The following is a 26,988-nucleotide window of genomic DNA, read 5'->3' as shown; positions in this document are numbered from 1 at the left end:
ATGGTGGTGCATCCCTCCCCAGGCTGCACCATGATCTGAAAAATGTTTACTAGGCTTGGCCTTGAACAACCATCAGGTTCAGTTCCTCTGGAGCTTATCAAAAAAACTGCTTCAGGAACTGGTCCTGTATAATGAGTTCCTGGGATTTTTTTGGTTGGTTTTTTGTTTGTGTTTTTTTTCCTTTTGTTTTTTCTTTGTTCATTAGTTTTGGGGGTTTTTTGTTTGTTTGTTTGTTTGTTTGTTTGTTTGTTTGTTTGTTTGTTTGTTTGTTTGTTTTAATGGCATAATATTCTCCCACTTTCAAATAAAGTTTCTGACCTGAAGTGGGGCCAGGATGAAACACTGTTGTGACTAAAGCACATCTCTTGTGGCCTTGTAAACAGCGGCCCTGAGTGAGACCCTTGGGGCTCTCCTGGGTTGCAGTGACCTCCCTGTGCTGGGGCCTCTCGGAGCTGGGAACTCTCCCATTTTCTGCACTCAGAAAATCCCCAAAGGATGGGTCCTGGGCCAATCCCCCTACTCCTCAAGGCTCTGCCCTTCACACAGTGAAAAAAACAAAGATATCTAAAGTGAGAACCATTTCAGTTAGAACCATTCATGTGTCTGCAGGGCTGTGATCTTATTAGTGACAAGGAAATGTGTTGGGATGACTCTTGCGACTGGAGGGTTGGAATGGAAGGATACAGGCAGGGGAGAAGAGAAGCAGTGTTGCTCTTTATGCCAATGACCAGCAGAAGTGCATGGAGCTCCACCTGGGGATGAATGAGGAACTGACTGAGAGTTTAGGAGTCAGGATTAAATGGAGGGCAGGGACAGCTGACTTCACAGAGGGGCTCTGCTGCAGGCCACCTGAGAAGGAAGATGAGTCAATGAGGGTCATCACAGACAAACAGGAATTGTCTCATATTTACAAGCGCTAGTTTTCATGGGGGAATTCAACCACCCTGACATCTGCTGGGGGGAGAACCCAGCAGGGCACAGGTAATCCAGGAGGTTTGTCGAATACACTGATGTCAACTTCCTTCTCCAAGTGGTAGAGGAGACAATGAGGAGAGGTGCAATCTCACCATATTCTCACCAACAAGGACAGGCCAGTGGGGAATGTGAAGCTCAAGGGCAGCCTGGGCTGCACTGACCATGAAATGGTGGATATTGAGATCCCCGGGGCACTGACAAGGGTGAGAAGCAAGCCCACTGTGCTCAATTCAGGAGAGTAGACTTTGGACTCACATGAGATCTGCTTGATAGGGTCCTATGGGATAATGCCCTAGAGGGAAGAGGAGCCCAAGTAAGCTGTAGCAATGGGAAACAAAGCGACACAGACCCGCTCACGCATCTGAAGGAGATCTCTTTATTACAGAAATTGCCCCTTTTTTACACCTTCAATCTCCACCTCCACAACTGAAAGCAAACCGAGGCTCAACCGAACCTAAGAGAAAGAGGGCACCCATTGGCTGGCTCAGGGCAGTGCTGCTGTCCACCCGTGCTGTCACCCAATCAGCTCCCTGCTCATACACTGTCCTTGCGTTCCTCCAGCCAATCACAACCTCGCTGCCAGCTGTCACTCAGCTGACTCCCTCCTCACTCATAAGGGCCCCTCAGCCCCTCAGCCGATTTGCCGCAGCGGGGCCTTTCCCACAGGGCCTTCTCGTGAGCATAAGCCCCAAACACTTTAACAATTATAGCCTGGTGTCCTACATCAAACTGGTTGATATTAAAGGATCCGCTCTTTGAACTCAGCAGCAATGCATCCCAACAAAGACAAAGTCAGGCAGCAATGCCAGGAGACCTGTATGGAACTGAGAGAGGAAATGACTAAACATAATTCATCAGCTTGAGAAGTTATGGCAGTCTGGTGAAGTTTTCACTGACTGGAAAATATCCCCCTTTTTTGAAAAGGGAAATATGGAAGCCTTGGGGAGCTGCACCTGCCTGACTGGCTGGCAATTCTCTCTCTGCTGAGACATCAGTCATGGGCCAACTGTTTCCAGTCAAATTGTATCTGCTGACATGTATGCTCTGTTGCTTTGAAGTGGTACAGTTTCCCAGTGCTGAGTGCCAAAAAACTGGCCTGAGACCTCTACTATTGGCAGCTTTGATGAAATTTCAGGCTGGTGAATAAGGTCCTGCACTAGAAGGAAGAAAATGCCAGTTTTTAAAATGGACAATGTGAGTGGCTAGGAGAAATGATCCCTCTGACAGCTGATCCAAATCAGAGTCATAAAAAAGGCAGGTACAAGAAGCAAAGCTCATACTAATGAACAATCAGAGTGGGCTTGTGCTAAGTAGGCATAGTAAAACCAACAAAGTGTTGATTCTAAGAGTACCTACACAGGATCATTAAGCCAGATCATATCTGACAGGTTTTAAGTAGAGATTGAGATGAGGCATGAAGAGAGTGTTTCTGGGAGATTCTGTGAGGATTATTTCTCTTGAACAGTTTTCTAAGTGATTTGGAAACAAGATTTGTGGTTGACATGTAGTTATTGGAAAGGAAAACACAAAGTAGTACAAATCATTTAGCAAACTGAGTTAATTCGTCCAAACCATAGATGAAGGAATAGGTTTAGAGGCTGTATTTATGGAATGGTACCGTTAGGGTCTGGGGAAGCAAAGAACCCTGGATTTGGGGATAATACTTCCAGACTAATGGTGCAGCAAAACTAATATTGCAAGGAGGAAAATATATTTATTTAATATGTGCAATTGCCACAGTGGATGCTGGTTTCCTCAAGCTTTACTTTAAAATGTCTTGTGTAAATTTTCCTCCCCTGGTTGCATACCTAACACCTTTCTTCAGTTTTGATTTAGGTAAAGGAGACAAATTTGTGTGCCCTCAGTGTTTTCCTAGTGTCTAATAAAGGAAAAACCCATTATTTTCTAATGTTTTTTTTCCTCTGCCTTTCCCCACATGCATGTTTCAGGGAAAATACTGGACATGGTTACGTGATCCCTTGTCCTATAACCTTCTGTCTATCAATGTTTTGCTTTCCACAGATATTTTCCTCTTGTTGTTGGTAACTATCTGCATTATGCTGCTGACTTGTCTTTGGTACTCTTGGTCCCTTGGCATGCTCCTAATGGTCCACACAGTAAACCTCACAAGTATCTTCACCATACTTTTTTTGACCAACAAAAATTAACGTGGTGACTCATCACATTGAACATAAACTTGTTACCAGGCTTGCAAGGGTTTTTCAGGGTGAAGAGAGAGACGAGAATCTTGACTCCATGATCAGAAGGCTGGATTAATTATTTTATAAGTTTCATTAAGACTATACTAAAAGGAATAGAGAGAGAAGTTCAGAAGCTTGCTAAGCTAAGAATAGAAAAGAAATGAATCAACAAAGGAGCTCTCTCTGATCTGTCCCAGAGAAAGCTTTGCCCCTGATTGGCCCTTAATTGTAAACATCCAACATGGGCCAATCACAGGTGCACCCATTGCATTCCACAGCAGCAGATAACCATTGTTTACATTCTCTTTCTGGGGCCTCAGCCTTCCAGAAGAGGGAGAAATCCTAAAGAAAGGATTTTTCACAAAAGATGTCTGTAACATAAGCTGAAAAGTCTTATTTTTCCTCTGACCTGGGGTATTCCAGCACTGTCCTTTTGTTATGCCACCCTGTCTCCCCACTGCAGGGTGGCTGGTGCAGCTTGGGACGTGCTATGGTGTCACAGAGTGAATCCCCGAGCTGCAGATGCTCCTGCTCGAGATCCCTCGCATGCTCTAGGCAACCAGCTCTCCAGGGAAGCTGGCAAGCCTGGCTATTGATGCCTCTGGTGACTTCACTCACCTGCTTTTCTGGGCTGTGTCAGGGTGCATGGTGACAGCCAACCCTATCTATTGTCACTAGTGCTATAGAAAGGTGAACTACTGGATACTGCCCACACTTGGCTAGACGAGAAGGAGATATTAGCTTGGCAGAACTAGTATTTTCAGGCCATCTATTATCATAAATACCAAATAGAATACAAAATCTTAAAACTGGGGTTAATAGGGAGAAAATAAGCACATGTATGCTGTTGCCTGGTGTCGTGGGTTGACAGCCTTTATCCCAATATCGTGTGTTGTGTCTGGCAGCTGTGCCTTTTCTCTCTTCCCCCCCCCCGACCGTCTTGCTGCGGCGGGGCGGGGAAGAGAGGGGGGGAGTGTTTGACCAGGCCTTTTTGCTGTTGGCTTTTGGCTGCTTGGCTTGGCTAGCCGCTTTGCTTGCTTGCTTTCTGCTTTTTGCGCTGTTTTTTTTCTTTTCTTTTGTTCCCTCTTTCTTACCCTCCCCTGAAGATACTGGACCGGCTCCGGACCTGACCTGAGACGTCCAGGACACCTGGAGCTTGCGAGAGAAGCTCAGTGCCGTCACCACACAGTGTGTTTCTTTCCTTTTCTTGTGTTGGGGAGTGTTCTTTTGTTACTTGTAAATAAATAGGTTTTGTTTTCCACTTTGCTCCTCCGAGAAATTCCTTCCCGAACCCGGTGTTGGGGGAGGGGTGGTTGGAGGTTTGTTTTGTTTGGGGGGCTCCCTTTTGGAGATTTCCCCTAATTTGTCCTAAACCAGGACAATATGCATTGGCCGGGAAACGGAGGCCAAAAAACAGTGGAAAAAAACCTATAACAATAATATTTTGGTTTTGGCTATTTTGTGAGCATATTGGTGATTCATAATGTCATTTGGAGTGGAAGCTTGCCGGTATTTTTGGTCCCTAGGGGTTTTTGAAGTTTTAATACTTTTGTGGTCCCTGGGGTTATTTCCTTACCCAAAAATAGCTCTGATGTTGTCCCTAATAAGTAGCTTTTGTAAGCGGGGGGCACTAACCAGAATAGTCATTGTGCTGGTCTTATGTGTGATGATTTGTCGGAAGTTTATAAAAATGCTGAACTTTATTTCAGGAATGTATGGATTGCTGTTATGGCTGTTTACTCAGTTTGTTTGGGGAGAAGGGGAAGGGGCTTTTCAGCCTTTGTCTTCCTTCTTGTCCTCCAAATTGTTGACATCTCTATTAGAAAATACTGAATTTCCCCTGAGTTTGAAAGAAACCATCTTTCTGGCATTTAATTTATTAAGCCTTTTCTATACTGTCTGGAGTGTGTATAAAATGAAGACTGAGATTTCTAGAGGGGTTAGAGACACTCCTGACTTAGGAGTAAAACAAAGCAGGAAAAATCTTGACTGGAGTGGGAAATGGGAGGACATGGGCCAGACTTTAAAGGAATTTTCCGATCCTATAGAGTGGGACTTTCCATCTGATCAAATTCAGGATCCAGTCGAGGTGGCAAAGTATTTGAGGGAGAAGTGCCATGGTAATACTAAGGAGGAAAGGGTTACTGCAGTGAGCTGGGCCTTGGCGTTTGTTTACCGTACTCTGCTAGATACTGTGGAGCAGCAGATAGCAGAAAGGGAACAGGGAGATAAGTTAGTTACTATCCCAGTGACCCAGGCTGCAGCTAACATCCCAGGCTCCAGGCTAGCAGCTGAATCAGACAGTAGGCCCCAAACCATGGCTGTTGCAGCTAATACAAGAGGTGGAAAGTGTAAAGGCAAGACCAATCGAAAGGTGGAGGATGATGATGATGATGATGCAGGAGAAGGACCCTCACCAAAATCAGAGGCCACATCAAGGGGCACAGAATCTGGAGCTAATATTGACTCCTTCTCTCTGAAGGACCTCAGAGGCCTAAGAAAGGATTACAGACGACAACCTGATGAATCTATAATTAGTTGGTTAGTCCACCTTTGGGATGCTGCAGGGGAGGTTACGATTTTGGATGGTACTGAAGCGAGGCATTTGGGATCCCTGTCACATGATCCTGTCATCGATCAAGGTATGATGAGGGGGGCTAACCCTCACAGCCTCTGGGAACGGGTCCTAAGAAGCGTAGCAGAACGATACCTGTGTACGGATGATCTCTATATGCAGCAGACACGGTGGAAGACCATAGAACAGGGGATCCAACGCCTGAGAGAGATGGCAGTGGCAGAGCTCATTTTCTCAGATGATACAACAACTAGGAATCCGGACCTGGTACCATGCACACCTGTAATGTGGAGGAAACTTGTGCGACTTGGGCCACCTGAATACGCTTCTGCCCTAGCAATAATGAAGCGGGATGATACATATGAGACTGTGTTCGATATGGCAAAGAAGCTTCGAGCGTATGCAGATGCTGTGCACGGCCCAACTCATGCCAGAATTGCAGCAGTGGAAACCCGACTGCAGAAACTAGAAGACAAAATAGAGGAGAATCATAAGAAACTCCGGGAAGAGATTAAGGAGGACCTTATTCAAATCTCAGCTGTACAAATTAGAGGCCCTGGTGTCCAACGCTGGCACTCCTTTGATGGGGAGAGAAGGTACATCCCACGGGCTGAGTTATGGGCTTTTCTGCGTGAGTCTGGAGAAGACATGAGGAGATGAGATGAAAAACCCACCGCTGCTTTGGCACAACGGGTGCGTGATTTGAAGAAAAGAGAAAGTATCACCAAAAGGATAGCAGCTCCGGTCGCTCGTAGCCGAGATGTTAAGTATGCTGATGCCGATGACATGTCCGATCCCCTTGAAGGAACTTCTAAGGCATACACCCAAGGAAAGAAGGACAACCTGGCTTAGAGGGGCCCTGCCTCCAGCCAGGAAGAGGCACGGGAGAACTGGGTTTTCTGGAAGGTGTGGATCAGATGGCCTGGCACATCAGAGCCACAAGACTATGAAGCATTGGTTGACACTGGATCACAGTGTACCTTAATGCCATCGGAACATGTGGGGACAAAACCTGTTTCCATTGCTGGAGTGACGGGGGGATCACAACAGTTGACTTTGGTGGAAGCTGAGGTGAGCTTGACTGGGAAGGAGTGGCAGGAACATCTGATTGTGACTGGTCCAGAGGCTCCGTGTATTTTGGGCACAGACTTCCTCCGGAATGGCTATTACAAAGATCCTAAGGGATTCAGGTGGGCTTTTGGAATAGCTGCAGTGGAGATAGAGGGTATTAAACAATTGAATACCTTGTCTGGACTATCAGAGAACCCATCTGCAGTAGGACTCTTGAAGGTAGAGGAACAACGAGTGCCAATTGCCACCTCAACAGTGCACCGCAGGCAGTACCGGACGAATCGAGATGCCGTGATCCCCATCCACAAAATGATCCGAGAGCTGGAGAGCCAAGGGGTGGTCAGTAAAACCCACTCACCCTTCAACAGCCCCATTTGGCCTGTGCGAAAATCTGACGGAGAATGGAGACTGACTGTGGACTATCGTGCCTTGAATGAAGTGACTCCACCACTGAGTGCGGCTGTACGGGACATACTGGAACTGCAGTACGAGCTGGAGTCCAAGGCAGCAAAGTGGTACGCGACCATCGATATTGCTAACGCGTTTTTCTCCATCCCTCTGGCAGCAGAATGCAGGCCTCAGTTTGCTTTTACATGGAGGGGAGTGCAGTATACCTGGAACCGACTGCCCCAGGGGTGGAAACACAGTCCTACCATCTGTCATGGACTGATCCAGGCTGCACTAGAAGAGGGTGAGGCTCCAGAACATTTACAATATATTGATGATATCATTGTTTGGGGGAGCACGGCAATAGAAGTGTTCGAGAAAGGAGAGAAGATAATTCATATTCTCTTGGAAGCCGGATTTGCCATTAAGAAGAGCAAAGTCAAGGGACCTGCCCGAGAAATTCAGTTTTTGGGAGTGAAGTGGCAAGATGGACGGCGTCAGATTCCTGCGGATGTTATTAACAAAATCACTGCTATGTCCCCACCAACTGATAAGAAGGAAACACAAGCTTTCTTAGGTGCTATAGGTTTCTGGAGGATGCACATCCCTGAGTATAGTCAGATTGTGAGACCCCTTTATCTGGTTACCCGCAAGAAGAACAACTTCCATTGGGGCCCTGAGCAGCAGCAAGCTTTCATCCAGATCAAGCAGGAGATCGCTCATGCTGTAGCCCTTGGTCCAGTCAGGACGGGACCAGATGTGAAGAACGTGCTCTACTCTGCAGCCAGGAGCCATGGTCTGTCCTGGAGCCTTTGGCAGAAGGTGCCTGGCGAGACCCGAGGCCGACCATTGGGATTTTGGAGTCGGAGCTACAGGGGGTCTGAAGATAACTATACTCCAACAGAAAAGGAAATCTTGGCCGCCTATGAAGGAGTCCAAGCCGCCTCGGAGGTGATTGGTACAGAGGCACAACTCCTTCTGGCACCCCGACTACCGGTGCTGGGATGGATGTTCAGAGGAAAGGTTCCCTCTACCCACCATGCCACCAATGCTACTTGGAGTAAGTGGATTGCCCTCATTACGCAGCGCGCTCGAATTGGGAAGTTAAATCGCCCCGGGATCCTGGAAATAATTACAAATTGGCCCGAAGGTGAAAGCTTTAGTGTCGCAGATGAGGAACAAGAGCCAGTGACCCGGGTTGAGGAAGCTCCGCCATACAATCAGTTACCCGCAGAAGAAACACGTTACGCTCTATTCACCGATGGTTCTTGTCGCGTCATAGGGATGAAACGGAGGTGGAAAGCAGCTGTATGGAGCCCCACTCGACGAGTTGCAGAGGCTACTGAAGGAGAAGGCGAATCCAGTCAATTTGCTGAAATCAAAGCTATTCAACTGGCCCTAGGTATTGCAGAGAGAGAGAAGTGGCCAAGGCTCTATTTGTATACCGATTCTTGGATGGTAGCCAACGCTCTATGGGGATGGCTGAAGAGATGGAAAGAGGCAAACTGGCAGCGAAGAGGAAAACCAATTTGGGCTGCGGAAGAGTGGAAAGATATCGCTACTCGGTTAGAGAAGTTACCTGTGAAGGTTCGCCATGTAGATGCCCATGTCCCCAGAAGTAGAGCTAATGAAGAGCAGCAAAACAACCAGCAAGTACATCAGGCTGCAAAGATAGGGGAGTTGAAGATAGATCTCGACTGGGAGCATAAGGGAGAGTTATTCTTAGCACGATGGGCCCATGATGCCTCAGGCCACCAGGGTAGAGATGCCACCTATAAGTGGGCACGAGACCGAGGGGTGGATCTAACCATGGACAGTATCTCTCAGGTTATTCGTGACTGTGAGACGTGCGCTGCCATTAAGCAGGCCAAGCGGGTGAAGCCCCTCTGGTATGGGGGGCGGTGGTCTAAGTACAAATACGGGGAGGCCTGGCAGATTGATTACATCACACTGCCTCAAACCCGCCAGGGCAAGCGCTATGTACTGACCATGGTAGAAGCCACCACGGGATGGTTGGAAACCTACCCTGTGTCTCATGCCACAGCCCGTAACACTATCTTGGGCCTTGAAAAGCAGGTCCTTTGGAGGCACGGTACTCCCGAGAGAATTGAGTCGGATAATGGGACTCATTTTAAAAACAATCTTATTAATACTTGGGCTAGGGAACATGGCATCGAGTGGATATACCATATCCCCTATCATGCACCAGCTGCAGGGAAAGTGGAAAGGTATAATGGATTGTTAAAAACCACCTTAAAAGCATTGGGTGGGGGGGTCTTTAAAAAACTGGGAGCAGCATTTGGCAAAGGCTACCTGGTTAATTAACACTCGAGGTTCCACCAACCGAGCGGGTCCTGCTCAGTCTGAGCTCCTTAATATAGTAGATGGAGATAAAGCCCCAGTGGCCCATGTCAGAGGTTTGTTGGGAAAGACAGTATGGATCAACCCTGCCTCGAGTACAGACAAACCCATCCGTGGGATTGTCTTTGCTCAAGGACCAGGTTATACATGGTGGATAATGCAGAAAGATGGAACAACACGGTGTGTGCCTCAGGGAGACCTGATTGTGGGATGAGACTCATATGAATGTCATTGTTTGTTGAATGTGAGACAGAAGGAAACTGTAAGTGTCAAAGGTCTGAGCAAGTAAGATGAGAGGAATGCGTAAGTGTCAAAGGTGTGAGTAAGTGAAATGAAAGTTTTTATTGTATATTCATGATATGGGATAAGGGGTGGAGTGTCGTTGGTTGACAGCCTTTATCCCAATATCGTGTGTTGTGTCTGGCAGCTGTGCCTTTTCTCTCTTCCCCCCCCCCGACCGTCTTGCTGCGGCGGGGCGGGGAAGAGAGGGGGGGAGTGTTTGACCAGGCCTTTTTGCTTTTGGCTTTTTGCTGCTTGGCTTGGCTAGCCGCTTTGCTTGCTTGCTTTCTGCTTTTTGCGCTGTTTTTTTTCTTTTCTTTTGTTCCCTCTTTCTTACCCTCCCCTAAAGATACTGGACCAGCTCCGGACCTGACCTGAGACGTCCAGGACACCTGGAGCTTGCGAGAGAAGCTCAGTGCCCTCACCACACAGTGTGTTTCTTTCCTTTTCTTGTGTTGGGGAGTGTTCTTTTGTTACTTGTAAATAAATAGGTTTTGTTTTCCACTTTGCTCCTCCGAGAAATTCCTTCCCGAACCCGGTGTTGGGGGAGGGGTGGTTGGAGGTTTGTTTTGTTTGGGGGGCTCCCTTTTGGAGATTTCCCCTAATTTGTCCTAAACCAGGACACCTGGGAGGGGATGAGAGTAGTAAAGTAGAATTTGAGAGTAAAAAGAAGGGATATACAGGAAAACAAATGGAGTGGGGATGATTGTGCTGCTGAGCAACCCCACGCTGGATCTCTCCACCTCAGGAGAGCACAACCGTGACTGTTTTCACCCCTTAAGAGAAACCAGGGCCAAAGTAAACTGAGTTGTTGAACTCCAACATTCACTGCAAAAGCATTTGCAAAGGGAGGCAATTATTTATTTTTATCCGTTTCTTGCAGAGAAGTAAACGGGGATTTTTTCCATTGGAAATGGCTGGTGCTGCTGTGCCTGTGTCCGTTGAAGCGCAGTGACGGAGAACCCAGAAGAGTCCGGGGGTCGCTGAGCTCAGTGCACTGCCTGGTTATGAGGGTTGCATTCAGTCAAGCCAAGGAGACAATCACAGCACGGGGCATCGGCTCCCAGGAATCTTTCATTTTTATTCTGCAACTTGGTCGTACATCCAGAGGTTAGAAACAGACGCTCTCAGGGTTGTTTTCCTCCTTGTTAGTTCAGCGCTCTCCCGGAGTCCCCGTTCCCTCAGCAACAACCCTCAGCGGCGCCGCACGCGCAGTGCAGGCCCCGCCCCGGCCCCGCCCAGTCCAGTCCAGCGCACGCGCCCCCGCCCCCGCGCGCCCCCGCCTTCGCCGTGCCGCTCGCCCGGCCCCCGCCCCCCAGCGGCGCCGCATCGCGGCGGCCATTTTGTGCGGCTGCGGTCGGTGCGCGGGGCTCGGCGCGCCGCGGGCCCGGTGGGGGTGGCTCCGTTCTAACCCTTTTTCCCGTACAGATCCCTCGGTAAGAGTGCGGCGGCGCCCGGGCAGGCCGGGCCGCCTGCCTGATCCGGCGCTGCGGGCCCGCGGCGCGGCGGGGAGACGCGGGGAGGGAGGCCGGGCGGGCGCGTTCCCGCGCACAAAGGGCCGGGCCGGGCGGCGCCTCCCGCCTGCAGCCCCGGGGCGCCGAGCGGGGCCGCTCCCGCCTCGCCGCAGCCCGGCGCGCTGAGGCCCGCGGCTCGGGCCGGCCCCGGCCGCTCCCCCGTCCCTGACTCCCTGTCGCCGCCCGCGCACGCCGGCCCGCGGAGCTGCGCGGGTAGGTGAGTCCGTGCGGGCCGAACGCAGGCGCCGCGGGCCGGTCCGGCGGGAGCGGCCGAGTGACCTTGCGGCGGCGCCGGGGCCCGAGCTGTGGCACGGGCCGCATGGCGGGGGCTGTGCCGGAGCCCGAGGCGGGGATTTGACGGGTGCGGCGGGGTACTCTGCGGTCCCGTTGTCGGCGCGGGGTCCCGGCGTGTCTGGATCCCGGGGGTGCTGAGGCGGGGCGGCTGCGCCTTGCCCCGCCCCGCCCCGGGGGACGAAGCGAGGCAAGTACTCCGCACCTTGCGGAGAGGAAGGTCCCTGGTGTCTGCGGTGCTACCAACGCTCGTCGGGTGCACCTTATAAACACCAGCGGAGTTGCTGTTCAGTAAAGTCGCTTCTGCTAGAAAAAATCAGCTCCGCTAAAAAAACCCAAAACAACCAAACAGCAACAACCAACCAAACAAAATACCACCCCACTCCCCCACGATCGATAAACGAAAAAATAAAAAACCTTAAAGCCACCTTTCCAAGAAAAAAAACCCAAAGCGAATTAGCGTTCAAATGAGCCCCGGAAATACACACTGTGAGTTTTCTTTCGATAAAACCTTATGGCTCTGGTTTTACTCACTCCTAAACTTACTTGTTATTAGTGGTTTATTTCCCCACCTTGATCTACTCGTGTTAGTCAGGCAAATCGGCTGATTGTTTCCTTGGTGGTTTCCTCTGGTTAAATAATTTGTTGTGTCCAGTGGATGTTGGATCTTTCTATACAGCGGACAGGGTGTTGTGGAGGTTTCTCCAGAGAACTCTCAGAGATGGGGTGCCAGCTCTGTGGGAACACCTGTGCTCTAGCTGATTCTTGTCTAGTTAATGTGCTCTTGCATATTCTGTTGATTGGAAAGGTAATTTTTACCTACAGAAGGCATGGATGGTTTTCTTTAAAGTTGAGAGATGTGACACTTGAAATTAAAAGTAGATGGTATTTGGTGAAGAAGTTAAACATAGCAAAGTGGAGTTTTGCTCCTATTCTGAATGCTGCCTGATTTTGTTTGCGTTGTCTTAGTCCACTGCAGATCTTCAGCTTGTTTTCAGTGTTGTGAAGGGGAACATGGTTGCTATACTGGAAATCCATCTAATGATTTAGGCTTTTCTTCTAAATGGGAAGTTCCTTGTGCATGAAAGATTTATCTGCTGCTTGAAGCAGGTGTGGTTTTGCATGAAATGGTTTTTCAGGTGGTTGCATTTCTTTCTTTCTTTGCAAACTGCTGGTTGACGCTGCTATACATGAAACTATGTAGTTGAGTTCTTCTAATGCAGGATTGCATGTTTCTCTTAAAGGTCTAATAAACAAAAGTCTTATTTTTCTAAATGTGTTTGCCATTTTAATTTAAGTGTAGTGTTATCTTTCTCACTTGTAAGTCTGCCGTTAATGTCCTGGAAGATACGTGAATAATTGCGTTTGTTTTAATTCTCTCTCTTAGGGAGTTTGTGAAGGGTTTTTTAGTACTTCTTGCTCTAAGTTCACTTCAGTAATGATGCTTGTAACTGAAACCAGCTTGTTGGGGTTGTGTGAGGAGGCAGTTATCTGTTCTTAGTGAGATTCGTTCCTCAATGACTTTCCAAAGAATCACAGTTTAAGTGTGAGGTGGTCTGCCAAGTAATGAAAGAGCAAAGGTTTTCCATCCTATCTTTCAATACAAAATAGTTGTGTTGCCACGTAAAATGCTTGGCTTTTTTGTTGAGTTGTAAACCGGGGAAGATAATTTTTATAAAGGAATGAAAAACATGGGCATTTGATGAGGATTTGAGTAACAAAATGGTAGATTACAAATGAGAGTATCTTATGGGAGTTCTTGCTGTGTGCTCTGTGGAGTTGACTGCATAGACATGGCTGTGAAATGTCACTTAGTTTTACCCAGTTAGTGTGACTCTTGAAGAATTCTTCAGGTGCAGTTCTGGGGTGGTTTTCTTAGGCATGGCTTACTCTACCTTACTTTGTTCAAGTAAGTAGATGCACCGTTGGAGGAAGGAATACCATTATTAATGGAGCAGGGTTTGGTAAAATTCAGGGCTTTCAAGTATTTAACTCTTGTTCTTTGCCTTTGAAAGAGAGATTTTTTTTACCTATTGGTGATAGGAAAATTTGAAAGACCCTTAAAATGCTTTCTGGCTCTTTCTATAGTCTTTGTGGAAGGCATTTATGTCTTGAAACTGTACAAAAGCTCTACAATGCAATTGCCAGTAAGTCATATAGAGATAATCTATAGAAAATGCACCCTTATGATTCTTTTATGTTGCAGTGCCTTGTGGTGGTTGCAGGTTTGAAATTCTGTGTATACAGTTCTTTGTGGACTGTTACTGCTGTTGTGTTGCCTGCATTGATTTTTGCCTCCATTTATTCTTTATTGCAGTCTAAAAGTTGGTTTTAATTGGTTGCCCACAGGATTGGCTTGGCTTCTGCTACTTGTTAAGAAAAAAACATCTGTCTTTGCAGGTAAGAGCTTTTGAATTGAAGACTTCTTTTTATGCATATTGAGTATATCCTAAGAAACAAATGAAGCTTTTGGAATCAGTAAATTTGTGTCAAAAGACTTGAGTCAGATAATCTATAGCTTGTCTACTCACCACCGGTGGTGATTGTTTTGGCAATGTTTTTCTTGTAAACAGAACTTTCTGCCAAACTAATGTTTTGTTGTTTCATCAGCATGTGGTAGACTGGAACACTCTCCCGTTTATTTTGCACTGTTGGCAAATGCAGTTACTTTGCTGCAAGCCACGGGTCTGTGTGTTTGTAATTGTTGGAGTGTAGGAGTGTGCATCAATTGGTTCTGATTAGGTTTTGCAGTACTTAAACGGGTCAGATAGTTTTCAATTGGCTCCAGGATGACTATAACAGGTTGATTTTAGCCTTAAGTAAAAGACAAAACTGTAGTTTGCAGTTTTAACTTTTGTGAGACAGTTCATACTTAAAATTCCTCCTACAGGAACCAGTGTTCCTGCAGTTCTTAGTCTTCAGTCAAGAATTGCCAGATATGTTTGTGTGTGTTTGTGTATCATGTGGGTATTGTACTTTAAATACTTCCCAGGGACTAGGAGGAATCTTCTGAAAAAGATTTTGCAAAATCCATACATCTTAAAAGGCTAATCTGGTGTGCTTACGAATTTAAATGTTTGACCCAAATAATTATTATTTTACTAATAAGCACATTGATGAAATAAATAGTATTGTCATCTTTTACACCTTTTTTTTCCCCAGTGTAACATCAACATTTTAAAAGATATTACTGTTAAGATGTGTTAAAATTCATTAAATGAGTTGAATCCGGTTGGTTGTCAGCAGCCTGTAAATCTCCAGCTTTGATCACAGCTAGCTAATGGGGATGGATTGTCCATAGTACACTCATAGGATGTTGTCTTTCCACAAATATATGAAATGCAGAAAATGGCAATAAAACTCACTTTTGCCTTGAAGTACCTTTTTGTACTCGGTGAAAATCAGGCAGCCTGAGAACTGACAGCCCAACAAAAAGCCTTCAGTGCCTGCTGAAATGATGTGTGGCCTGTTTGGTGTCTGAAATTAATGTTGCCTCCGCATGTGCTGGTCTCTGCAAGTCAACAGTGCAATATTGGAGCAGGCTTTGCATTTTCATTGCTTGGAAAATTTGAGCAAGTGGGTTATTGTCTCCTAACTGCATTTTGGAAAAAATGTGGTTTGTGAGTGTTTAGAAATTTAAAATTTGGCCCGTTTTGTCCTTGAGATTTTTCTGTAAGTAACAGAACTGACACTATTACTTTGTCTAAGTATCAAAATTCTGAAAAAATCAGGCAGCTGTGTTACATGTTCCTTTATCAAAAATACTTGATTAGTCAAGTCCTTAAAACTCTTTTTATTCAGACCATGGTATTGTCAGCTCTTGCTTAACATTAAGCAAGCATTTGCTTAATACTCTGCATGGAATTAACTACACTGAAGTCATTGCAGATAGGTTTTTTAGTAATTATATGCCTAAGCAGCTCTTTAGATTTTTTTGTCAATAGTGATTTAGTGGATCTGAATAGAGTACTTAGTAACAAGACTTCAAATACTCTCTTAGTGTTTATTATGAAGTTTTGAATTTAATGTGAAACTGAAAGATATGCATTATCCCAGAATTTATGTAAGTGTTCAAATGCTTGAACTCTTCTGTTACTTCCTCTGTTGATTTGTCCTCTGGGCTGAGATAATTTATAAACGCAGTTATCTAGTAGGTGCCAGTTCTCTTAGAGAAAGTAAGGTGTTCCAAAGCAGCAGACCTTAGTACAAGGTCTTCCCACACCTTCCCAAGTTGCCTTTGTTCCACCAATGGCTATATGAGATCGTCATCCCTTTTGGATTAAGGAAATAGCTAAAAGTAGTCTCTCACTTAACACAAGACGCTTCAAATGTCTTTAACTTCTGATACATAAAAATTTCTAAACTACTAATTTCTATCTATAATAGGTAGTAGAAGAAATCTAAATGTCCTGGCAAGATTTGCTTTTAGTAGTATTCCAGTTTTGAAAGCATAGGTGCCAAGCCAGGGATATTTTTATACTGCTTGCTTGCCACAGGATCATCTAATTCAGAAGCAATCCTGTAGCACAACATAAACCTTGGGTTTACAATACTCTTTAATATAGTTTCTTAAAGGTGGCAGAATTTTAATTTTAACTTTAATTTTGGAGATTGTCATCAATGCTAGGCAAGTTTAAAATAAAACAACAGAATCATTATAAACCACTACTTTATAAAACAGTTCAAAAAGTCCTAGATGTGTTTTTAGATGTTTTAGATAGCATAGGTGGTCCTTACTTTGACTTCTATTTTTTTTTCCTCATGGGCAAGTTATTTTGTTGTTGGAAAATGATTGGGCAGTGAATTTATTTTCAGATTAAATGTAATTCCACTATAAGAGCTAAAGGCAAGGATGTTGCTTCTGTTGTCTCACGATGGAGATGAGAAAGTTGCTTTCAAAAAAAACTATCACCAAAGCTTAGTACAGTATAAGTCTTAGTATAGTATAAGCTTTTCTGTTGCTGTCTTTCCTTGGTGGAATAGGGGTTTTCTTAGTGGTATTTTTTCTTTTTTTTTTTTTTTTTTTTTTTTTTTAATCTTATATTATGAACTGCAAGGATGGTGCAGTAAGGAATCCAGTATTTATGCGCAGTGACTAAAGCTGCAGAACTGACTTTGTGCAAATGGACTTGTTTACTGCTTCCTTGAGGGAGAAAGGCCCTCCACACTTTTCTGGTGTCTGGTGATAGTTGTGGTGCAATGCCCTATAATACCCCAGGATGTTGCTTGAGTTCATTAGTGTGTTGGAGGACTTACTTCTGGTGTGTTGGTCAACAGAACAAAATACTTAAGGACACATTTTAGTAATCTGAGGTTCCATTATGCAAACAAAAGAATTGTTGCTTCTTCACCCTGTAAAAGAATTGTTCCTCTTGTTTTCATTAAGTACTGGATTCAGCCTTACCTGATTAAATTGTGGCTTTACCTAGTCATTCAAGACTTGTCTTCTCTAATGTGTTTGGATGACCTGGACAAACAAATGGAGCCAATTTAGAGATTTGACTGTATGCTGGGATATAGCTGAGTTGCTGGGAGGTGGTTATTGATTGTGGTTGGTCAGAGCTTTGGTAGTGGCTGGGAGTCTTTGATGCATAGCTTTGTGGTGTTGCATTGGGGCATCTGGTTAGACTTGGTCTTTAAGGTCTTTTCCAGCCTAAACAGTTCTGTGATTCTGTGATCTGGTTCATCCTTGATTTCAAATGATGAGTTAACACTACTGGTATGTGACTTAGGGGAGCTTTGGAGATCTTCCATACAGATACTGAACTGGCTTGTACTTAGGAAGTTCAGAAGTTTCAGAGATTAAGTGGCTCAAGTGAAGCGTGGTGCTATTGCTGATAGTTCAGGATGAGAGACTGGCTTCTGAGATGTTGAATTGTGCTAATATTATTTAATATCATGCTTTCAGCCTTTGCTGAAGGTTTGCCTAAGTGACAGCTATCTAGTTTCCTCTTTATATTCAATTTCTGGACTTCTGAGGTCACAAGGCAACTGTTCAGATCTAGCTGTTCAGAATTACCTTAAGGATCTATTAATGGCAGTTGTGGAAATAAAATTCATTTATTTACATCTGAGATGTAAGGGGTCATGGTAGACAGAATATCTGCAACTTTTAAAAAATACCTTGTTTTTGAAAATTGTGAAGGTCATTATCTAGATATGCATAAATGTTAATTTAGGTGAGGTCTCTATTGTCACAAAACGTCTGGGGCTGCTTTATAATAGCAAGCTTCAGGTCACCTGGACCTCTTGCCTTTGCTAGGAGAAAAAACGTCAGGTCAGTGTAATATATAGACACTCCCTGTCAGGATGTCTTGTGAGTCTCACAGTTGCTAGTTGTCCGTAATGGGTTTTTGTTCTTTCCCAACCCACTGTTATGTTTCTAATTGTCTTCACCTGGCAGGAGGTAAAATCCTTCCCCAAATTAAAGGGAACTGTTTGTTTCCCATAGCTGTGCAGAAGTTTTCAGCCACCTTGTCAGGTACAGTGGATACCATATCAGGGTAATGGTAAATTAATTCTGCTTTGTCTGGCTAAAATACTCTTTTTGCTTTCATTCCATTAATTAACTACTGATGTAATAGTTACGGTTTTTGATGTTCCTTTGTTTTTTTTAACTGACACTTGTGGGTCTTCGTATAACAGCTATTTTGGAATTTCTAGTGCAAAATGTATACTGATTGTGTTGATAAATGTTTAATACTTCAGTCTGTATGAAGTAAACAAACATGAATAAGGAACTTGGAATATAAACACGCTTAATTTTTGCAAGATGTTATTAGGTGTATATAAACAAATATAGTAGATGGTATCTGTAGGTAATTGCATGATGCCACGAACAGTAGTCTGACATAGCCGTTGCCTTTTCTCATCTGCAGGTGTGTGTTGTTTCAGCGCAGCATGGCTGTGGTCATCCGCTTGCAAGGTCTCCCGATTGTGGCGGGGACCATGGACATTCGCCACTTCTTCTCTGGATTGACCATTCCTGATGGGGGCGTGCATATTGTAGGGGGTGAACTGGGTGAGGCTTTCATCGTTTTTGCCACTGATGAAGATGCAAGGCTTGGTATGATGCGCACAGGTGGTACAATTAAAGGGTCAAAAGTAACGTTGTTGCTGAGCAGTAAAACTGAAATGCAGAATATGATAGAGCTCAGTCGTAGGCGTTTTGAAACTGCCAATCTAGATATGCCTCCAGCAAATGCTAGCAGGTCAGGACCACCACCTAGTTCTGGAATGAGTGGAAGAGTTAACTTACCTACTACTGTACCTAACTTTAATAATCCTTCTCCTAGTGTAGTAACTGCTTCTACTACCGTGCATGAAAGCAATAAAAACATACCCACATTTTCTACTGCCAGTATTGGCACTGCACCTCCAAATCTTGGGAGTACCTTTGGTAGTCCAACATTTAGCTCAACCATACCTAGCACAGCATCCCCAATGAACACAGTACCTCCTCCACCAATCCCTCCAATTCCAGCTATGCCATCTTTGCCACCAATGCCTTCTATTCCCCCTATACCTGTTCCACCTCCTGTACCCACACTGCCTCCCGTTCCTCCAGTTCCTCCAATACCCCCTGTGCCCCCTGTACCTCCAATGACGCCTCTGCCTCCCATATCAGGAATGCCTCCTATGAATCCTCCACCTGTAGCACCCTTACCCACTGGAGTTAATGGGTCTGGAGCAGCAGTGAATATGAACAGCGGCTTGAATCCATTGTTTATTGGTCCCATGAATCCTGTAAATCCTATCCAGATGAATTCTCAAGGTAGTGTCAAGCCAATTCCAATCAATCCAGATGATTTGTATGTCAGCGTTCATGGAATGCCCTTTACTGCAACAGAATCTGACGTGAAAGACTTTTTCCTTGGGCTCCGTGTGGATGCAGTCCATATGCTGAAGGATCATGTAGGTCGAAATAATGGAAATGGACTAGTTAAGTTTTTTTCTCCTCAAGATACATTTGAAGCACTGAAGCGAAACAGAATGCTAATGATTCAGCGCTATGTTGAAGTTAGTCCTGCAACAGAGAGACAGTGGGTAGCTGCTGGAGGCCACATAACTTTCAAGCAAACCATGGGTCCCTCTGGGCAGGCACATCCTCCTCCCCAGGCTCATCCTAGGTCCAAATCTCCCAGTGGACAGAAAAGGTCGCGGTCAAGATCTCCCCATGAGCACGGTTTCTGTGTTTATTTGAAAGGTCTTCCCTTTGAATCAGAGAACAAACATGTGATAGATTTTTTTAAAAAGCTGGATATAGTTGAGGACAGCATTTATATAGCTTATGGACCCAATGGGAAGGCAATTGGGGAGGGGTTTGTTGAGTTTAGGAATGAAGCTGATTATAAAGCAGCTCTGTGTCATCATAAGCAGTACATAGGGAATCGCTTCATTCAGGTACATCCAATTACTAAAAAGGCAATGTTAGAAAAGATAGATATGATTCGTAAAAGATTGCAGAACTTCAGCTATGACCAGAGAGAAATTCTGATGAATGCTGAGGGAGAATCAGGCTTGCAAAAACTGTGTGCGCATATATCTAATATTCCATACAATATAACAAAAATTGAAATACTTCAGTTTCTAGAGGGACTGGCAGTGGAAGAAAACTCTGTGCAAATTCTTCTTGATAATAATGGGCAAGGTTTAGGACAAGCACTGGTTCAGTTTAAAGCCGAAGATGATGCTCGTAAGGCAGAACGCTTGCACCGTAAAAAGCTGAATGGAAGAGATGTTAATTTGCGTTTGATAACTGTAGAAGAAATGAGAGATATTGAGAGAAACCCAGCATCTCAAGGAAAAAAGATCCTGAAAATACCGATCCAGGGAAATGCAGCTGTGCCAGGAGCACAGGGCCCTGGTGGGGATGAGCATGCCTTCTTGGGGGGAAATGCTAAAGAAGCAAATAATGGTCCTCCGTTTAATTTCCCTGGTAATTTCAGTGGGTCTGGCACATTTGGTCCCCCTTTACCGCCACCTGGAATAGGTGGCTTTCCTGATTCTAGACCAGGAATACCAACAGTTGCAACTAGTGGTTTACCTGGTGCAAGTATTGAGGTACCAGGTTTTGCAGGGGGTCCTGCTAATTTGAGTGGACCAGCAGGTTTTGCAGGGGGTCCTCAGACGTTTGGTAATGGTCCTGGCAATTTAAGTGGGCCCCCTGCCTTTGGTGCTGGTCCTCCAGCAATTGCTAGTGGTCTTGGACATTTGAGTGGACCTCCAGGGTTTGGACCTGGACCAGGAAACATACATATTGGTGGACCCCCAGGTTTTGGAACAGGGTCTGGGAAGCCAGGGCCGACGGTCATTAAAGTACAGAATATGCCCTTTACCGTTTCGGTGGATGAAATTTTGGATTTCTTTTATGGTTACCAAGTGATCCCTGGTTCAGTGTGCTTAAAATATAATGAAAAAGGCATGCCAACTGGAGAAGCAATGGTTGCATTTGAGTCTCGTGATGAAGCTATGGCGGCTGTTGTTGATTTAAATGACAGGCCTATAGGTTCCAGGAAAGTAAAACTTGTATTAGGGTAGCTGTTCATCAAGTAGTTGTAGAATAGATATTCATAGTGCTGTGACAAATGCATCTGGATTGGTTTTTATAGTATTTCCAGGATAGAACCTGTGCATTGTTTAAATTGTAAAACAGATGGGTTTTGATAAGACAGAGCACTGGGTTAGCCATTTCATGAGAAACACTGCAAGGAGACAGGTGTGGTGGATTTTCCTCGTACAAATATGTGGAGAAGCTGGAGAGATTCTTATTCGTCATAAAAGTTTGGTAAACTCTTCTGGACACAGTGCTTATAGAGAAACTGAGATTGGTTTGACATAGTTTTGGATAAGGGAAATAGATGAAGTCAGTGAAGCTCTTCAGTGGTGTTCTTGTAAGCCATTGTAAATTAGATACCTATTTTTAGATTTGGTTATAAGCTGGCTGAATTCGCTTTGTTCACAGGTCAAGCTTTGTTTGAAGTCCTGATTTTATTCTGCGACTGAATGAATTCTCAGTGTACACAGATGAATTGTTTTGTATATGTATCTTTATTTTTTCCAGAATTCTCACTGTATGAACAGTTGAATTATGCCCTTTGCTGATGTGTCTACCAAACTAATTCCTATGAGTATGAGCAGAATCGTTCTGTAAAATTCAAGCTGTTCTGTGTGGTATAACCTTTAGTTATTTATATATTGCAATTATAACTGTGCAGAATAAGACTTTTGCCACAAGTATAGCTAACCTCAACATAAACCATATGAGTTTTGTAGTACATTTAAAATGTTTTCAGTTGAAAATAATCATTATTGTTTAAGTAGCTTGATTTGTTAGGATTACACAAATCAGTTGAGAAAGGATCTTTGACACTAGTTGGATATTGGTGTTTCTCACATGTCTCTTGAACTCCTCACATAGAGTCTCTGCTAAGAGAACCAAAGTGGTGATTATTAGTAGAAGATTGGAGTCCATATAAAGTTTTTAAATTAGGTTATAATGGAAGAAACTTGTATCTTCAGCAACTCTGTTGTGAATTACTGCCGTGGGTGAATTCAGAGATAAAATTTATTTTTCTCCAAAAATTGAAAGTACTGAGTACTGAGTTTACTATATATTTTTGCAATAAAGTTGTTACGTTGTATTCAAAGTCTGTAAAGAGTTGCCATTTTCTTTGTTGTGCAGTGAAACCTTCCATGGAAAAACAGAGAAATGGAAAGGAAGTAATTACGCAAGTGAAAAGTAGAAATTTTTGGTTTATCCTTGCTTGGCTTATGATAAATTTTAAGACTTGGGCATTGCCTGAAAAAAATCCTGCTATTCCCTGCAAATCATTGTACTTAAACATAGCAAACTTCAAACTGTTCTTGGTTTTTTTTGACAAAGAAAAACACTGCTTTTTGGTGTTGCATTCCATGGAACACTGAAGTGCATGGGCAGGCAAAATTGAGAGGTGCAAGTGGCAACAGTTTTATTCATGTGGTGTGTAGGAGAGATTTGCAAACCTGTGCAGCGCTGCGTCCTGAGAGGATTTCACAGTACAGGAATCCGTGGAAGGATTGTATAAAGGTGTACTTCAATAAAGAGGCTGGTTGCATTACACAGATGCTTCTGTAATTCATTAGCATAATTTTGTTTTGACAGATTACTAGGTGGTCCCAACTTTGGAAAAGTCATGTGATTTGTATATACTGTTTAAAATTAAGCCTCCTGTTAATAAAACTGTCTGTCTCTGAAGCTTCATGTTATGCATTTCAACAGTCTTTGGGAGTAATGTTTCAACAGCAGATCTTTGTTTCTTTCTTTTTTTTTCCCGACAGTCTGAAAGTACTCTTCCTGATGTCAGAAAGATATGTGTGATTAGGAGTCAAGTCAGTTTATTTTAAAATTTTGCTCTTTGTTTTTTAAGCAACTTTTATTAAAGTTTCATACTATATTGGAGTTTTTTGGGTGCTTGTTTCTTCGTGTTTCACATTAGAATAAAATCACTGAAAAGGAAAACTTGGCTTCATTGTTCACAGAATTGATTTAAGATATTAGTGTGTGTTGACTCACCAAAACTGGTGATAACTGCTTTTTCAAGTTCAAATGCATCACAACAATGCTTGCCTTGTTGTGAAATGTAGTTAAACTACAGGTGTCTGGAATTAGATACACAGTTCTGTGTTACTGTCTTTTGATTTCACATCGTGATCCTCTTGGTAATGGATCCAAGGCTTCTAGTGTTTGTGTTAGACACAGCATATGCTGTGAAACATGCTTGTGTGCCTGTTCCTTTGGACTTGCTAAAAGTGCAGGTTTGTTTTGGAAAGCTTTTTTCTGATTCTTGATTTTGCAGTATGGTCTAAAGATGTTTCAATGCTTATCTGAAAAAAAGCACAAACCAGAAAGCCATGGGAGTTGGGAATGTTAACTTGGATGGAATGTTTAAATGGAGGATTTGGGGTGGGGCAGGGGCTCTTCATTTTGCCAAGCAGTTGATTCTTCTTATCTTTTAGCATAAATCGGTTAGTAAATATCCCCTCTTTCTTAAGAGTAGGCTCTTGGAAAAAAATAGGAAGTCATAGCATGCTTAGGTTTTCTGTATGTATCAGAAACAGTACATCAACTCAGATAGTTACAGTTGATCCTTTAAAACATAGAGAAAAGTTCATTATCAAGGGTCGATGCCAGCTCTTTACTGTAACAATGTGGTTTCATGTTAGAAGTAGCCTTAAACTGCTAAATTATGAGCAATGCCCATAGACTACATGTCTAGAGTTCATAAAATTGCTTACCTTAGCACTTGTCTATATTCATGAACCCATCCCCTATGTGGAAGGTGTGAAACTGCCATTGGATAGAACACCCCAAGCTGATTGCTAGCCAGAGGTAGCAATAGACAGAATCAGCTGATGAATGCTGCTCAAATCCCCAGTTGTATTAACCTTGATGCCTTGAGTGTCAGGAAGTTAACATCCTTGATGTCCTGATTTCTCCAAATAATGGCAAGAAGGTACTTGTGTTTATGTTACTGGCTAGGTTGATATTTTAAGCAGTTACTTATGTGTGTCTAAGTACTACTGCTGAAAGAAAAGTTGTGAATGTAACATTTTACCACATGATTTGTTTAATGTATGGGGTTTTCCCCACCCTAAATAGTAGTGTAATTAGTCAGTGATAAAATTGTGACTTACATGAAAGAACTTCAATAGTTGGGTGACAGTGTTACTTAGTATTACCAGATTTCAAGCAGTTATCCATTCATGTCACAGTGAGATTTTGTTGGCATTCTGTAATATCAGCATTAAAATCAGTTCTTTACCAATGAATTGTTGCTGTGATCTGAATGTAGATTTATGAGGTGTTTGAGGCTTTTTAGGTTTAAAGAAACCTGAAGGGTGATTTAAATAGCATTCCTTTCATAGCATGTAGTATTTTCCTTGAGTGTCTATGCTCTGAATTTGTGTTGAGTGGAGAGAAAGATTGATGCAAAAATGAAGACTGTAGTTGTGTAGCAGATGACATTGAAGGTCTGCCTTTTAAAAATACATGTGCTGCCCAGTTCCACATTGCTCATGCTGTCCCTAACGTCATTGCCTATACTCAGTGAAATCAACAGCTTGTTTTGCTGAGAGTATTTTGGAGTGCTGAAGACTGTAGACTCTATAAAAAGAGTATGTTTCTAGTTTCTAGGCACACCAGTGGTGCATTAAATGTAAATAATGATTATGGTTTCTTTATTTTGTTTCTCCTTAGTCTTCTGCTGTGGTAGTTCCTAAGTTGCTGCTTGTAGCAAGTGCTATTGACCCTCAGCGGGTTGTTCAGCAGCACTGAACTGTGTCGGCCTTCTGATGTACAAAACTGAAACTACTATGTATTATGGACCATTTAAAACCTCTGGTTGGCCAATAAATCACTGTTTGAGAGCAGTTGGTTTAGGTTCAGTATTCAGATACATGGATTAGACCCTGAAACAAAGGATTGCAATTCCTGTTCAGTATGGACTCTAGTGGAAGAAAACAACTAGTTGCTATATTTGCTAATTGATTGGAAAGAAACAGTTTTGAAACTGGACATATTAGGAAACATTTAGTTGGAGTTCAGGGAAATAGACAAATTAGTTTTATGTCTGTTTGCTGCTTTAGATGTGCATGTCTTTGAAAAGAAAATGAGATGGTAAATTCTGTTGCTGTAAGGTTTTTCATAAACTCTGCTTTGGCCTGGAGGCAGTTGCCAAATGCATTTGGTTGTCTTTGCTCTTTTCCAGGTTTGCTGATGCTGCTTGCTGCTCTGTGGCTGTATTTTTTTATGGCTTTGGGAATACTGAGCTAGACTTTGTGTACAGAAGGAGGAGAGGAAGGGAGGCTGTTTAATGCTTCTGCAGGAAGAGTAACTTCAAAGTGTTCTCTTCCTATCTGTTTTTTTGCAGTGAGAATGTGATTGCAGTTCAAAGATTTGTTTTTTCCACAGTCTGGATTTTCCATGGAATGAAAACCTGTTGGTTGGTAGTATGCACATTGATTTGTGGCTGTATACTGAAACCCACCTCTCTTTCTGTATGTCATGATCAGGTAGGTCTAACTGCGGCTAGTTTTCTATACAGATGACATTAGTAATTTTCTTGGAGCTTTGTTACTGAGTGGAATGTTTGGGTGTTGTTTGGTCGAGGAGTGTTTCCCACCTCCCTGACCTGGATGCTTTTCACTCCTGGCTATGAACACCAAAAGGAAAAAAACCAGCCCTAAAAGCAGCCCAGTTCTTTTTTGGTAGCTCCAACCTGAACATGGGTATTAGATGGTTTGGCTGTGACTCCTTTACTGGTGTTCACTTCTGTGCAGATTCCTTTGTTATCATTCTGGGTTTGTTTGTGTATTCACAGCATGGCAGCTTCGGAGAGAATTAGCCAGATGAGTTCCTTTACTGCTTCTGCAGAGGCAAAGCTTACTCCTTTGTGGCTATCTTTCTTGTGTGTTCTCGTGTCTACGGCCTGAAATTCAAATGGTCTTACCTAGTTGCTTCCCAAATACCTTAGGTAAGCTTTCAGAAACAGGGACTGTTTTCTTTCACCATGAGTTCCACAAAATCAGTTCAAAACTCTGTTTTGCTATTCTCACATCAGTTTCACCATTTTCCTCAACTTTTGAGTTCTTTTGCTATGAATCAGCAGTGAATTAGACCTGGTTGATCATAGTCAGGAAAAACTTGGGGCCTGGAGTGGGGATTGCCCTTATGTTGCACAGTACACAGGAGTGCTAATTTAATTTCCCTGTAAAGTTTAAAACCAAAAAGTAAGGACTTGTAAGGCTTTCACAGGGAAAATAGGAATTAATCCTGCCTAAAACCGTCTCTGGCATAGTGTGGCCTTTTGGGCTGGTCCCTACTTCAGGAAGACTGGTGACACTTACAGCTTTTCATGTTGTAGTTACAGTATGGTTAAACAAGGAATCGATTGGATTTGTATGACTCTGATTTCTGACCATCTAAAGGAAGGTGGAACTTCCAGCTAGCAATTTCAGAGTTTGGAACAAATAGTTTAATGTCGACTCTTTTCCATTGAATGTGAATATGTGGATGTAGCACTGCTCTATGTGACAGTGGAAAGCTTAGAAATGCTTTCTAGTCACTTAGGCAAATTTGGGGAGGAAAACAGTGATATAATCAGAACCTAGACTACTTCAAGAATTCCTTTTAGATAATTTTGGTTGAGTGCGTTTTATGATGAAATTCACAGGATCTCTCTCATTAAAATTTGAAGCCTCTGTGTAGCACCCATTTGTTTAGTGACCTTGCTGTGGTGGCATTTGGCAGAATGTACTTCTCAATGAGCTTTTTATGAAACTTCTTTGTTTTCAG

The 26,988-nt window shown here is 43.6% G+C and overlaps 1 protein-coding gene across 2 annotated transcripts; it reads left to right on the top strand.

The window, feature by feature from the left end:
* Positions 1-11,172: 11,172 nt before the first annotated feature.
* On the top strand, positions 11,173-23,094 carry RBM12 (RNA binding motif protein 12). 2 transcript variants are annotated; one of them, XM_063172029.1, is made up of 3 exons: positions 11,173-11,285; positions 14,004-14,054; positions 18,533-23,094. In XM_063172029.1, the coding sequence occupies exon 3, from the start codon at positions 18,555-18,557 to the stop codon at positions 21,192-21,194; it is 2,640 nt and encodes an 879-aa protein (XP_063028099.1). In that variant the 5' UTR covers positions 11,173-11,285; positions 14,004-14,054; positions 18,533-18,554; the 3' UTR covers positions 21,195-23,094. The 2 variants fall into 2 exon arrangements, with proteins under 2 accessions (XP_063028099.1, XP_063028098.1); XM_063172028.1 differs by having other exon boundaries at positions 13,972-14,054.
* Positions 23,095-26,988: the final 3,894 nt, after the last annotated feature.

This window comes from Melospiza melodia, chromosome 19 (assembly GCF_035770615.1).
Source record: "Melospiza melodia melodia isolate bMelMel2 chromosome 19, bMelMel2.pri, whole genome shotgun sequence".
NCBI classification, from domain to species: domain Eukaryota; kingdom Metazoa; phylum Chordata; class Aves; order Passeriformes; family Passerellidae; genus Melospiza; species Melospiza melodia.
This window is presented reverse-complemented; position numbering and strand designations above follow the sequence as displayed.

Bases quoted from the DNA above. Each gene is read 5' to 3' on its own strand.
- RBM12 (XM_063172029.1), top strand. From the start codon at position 18,555: ATGGCTGTGGTCATCCGCTTGCAAGGTCTCCCGATTGTGGCGGGGACC.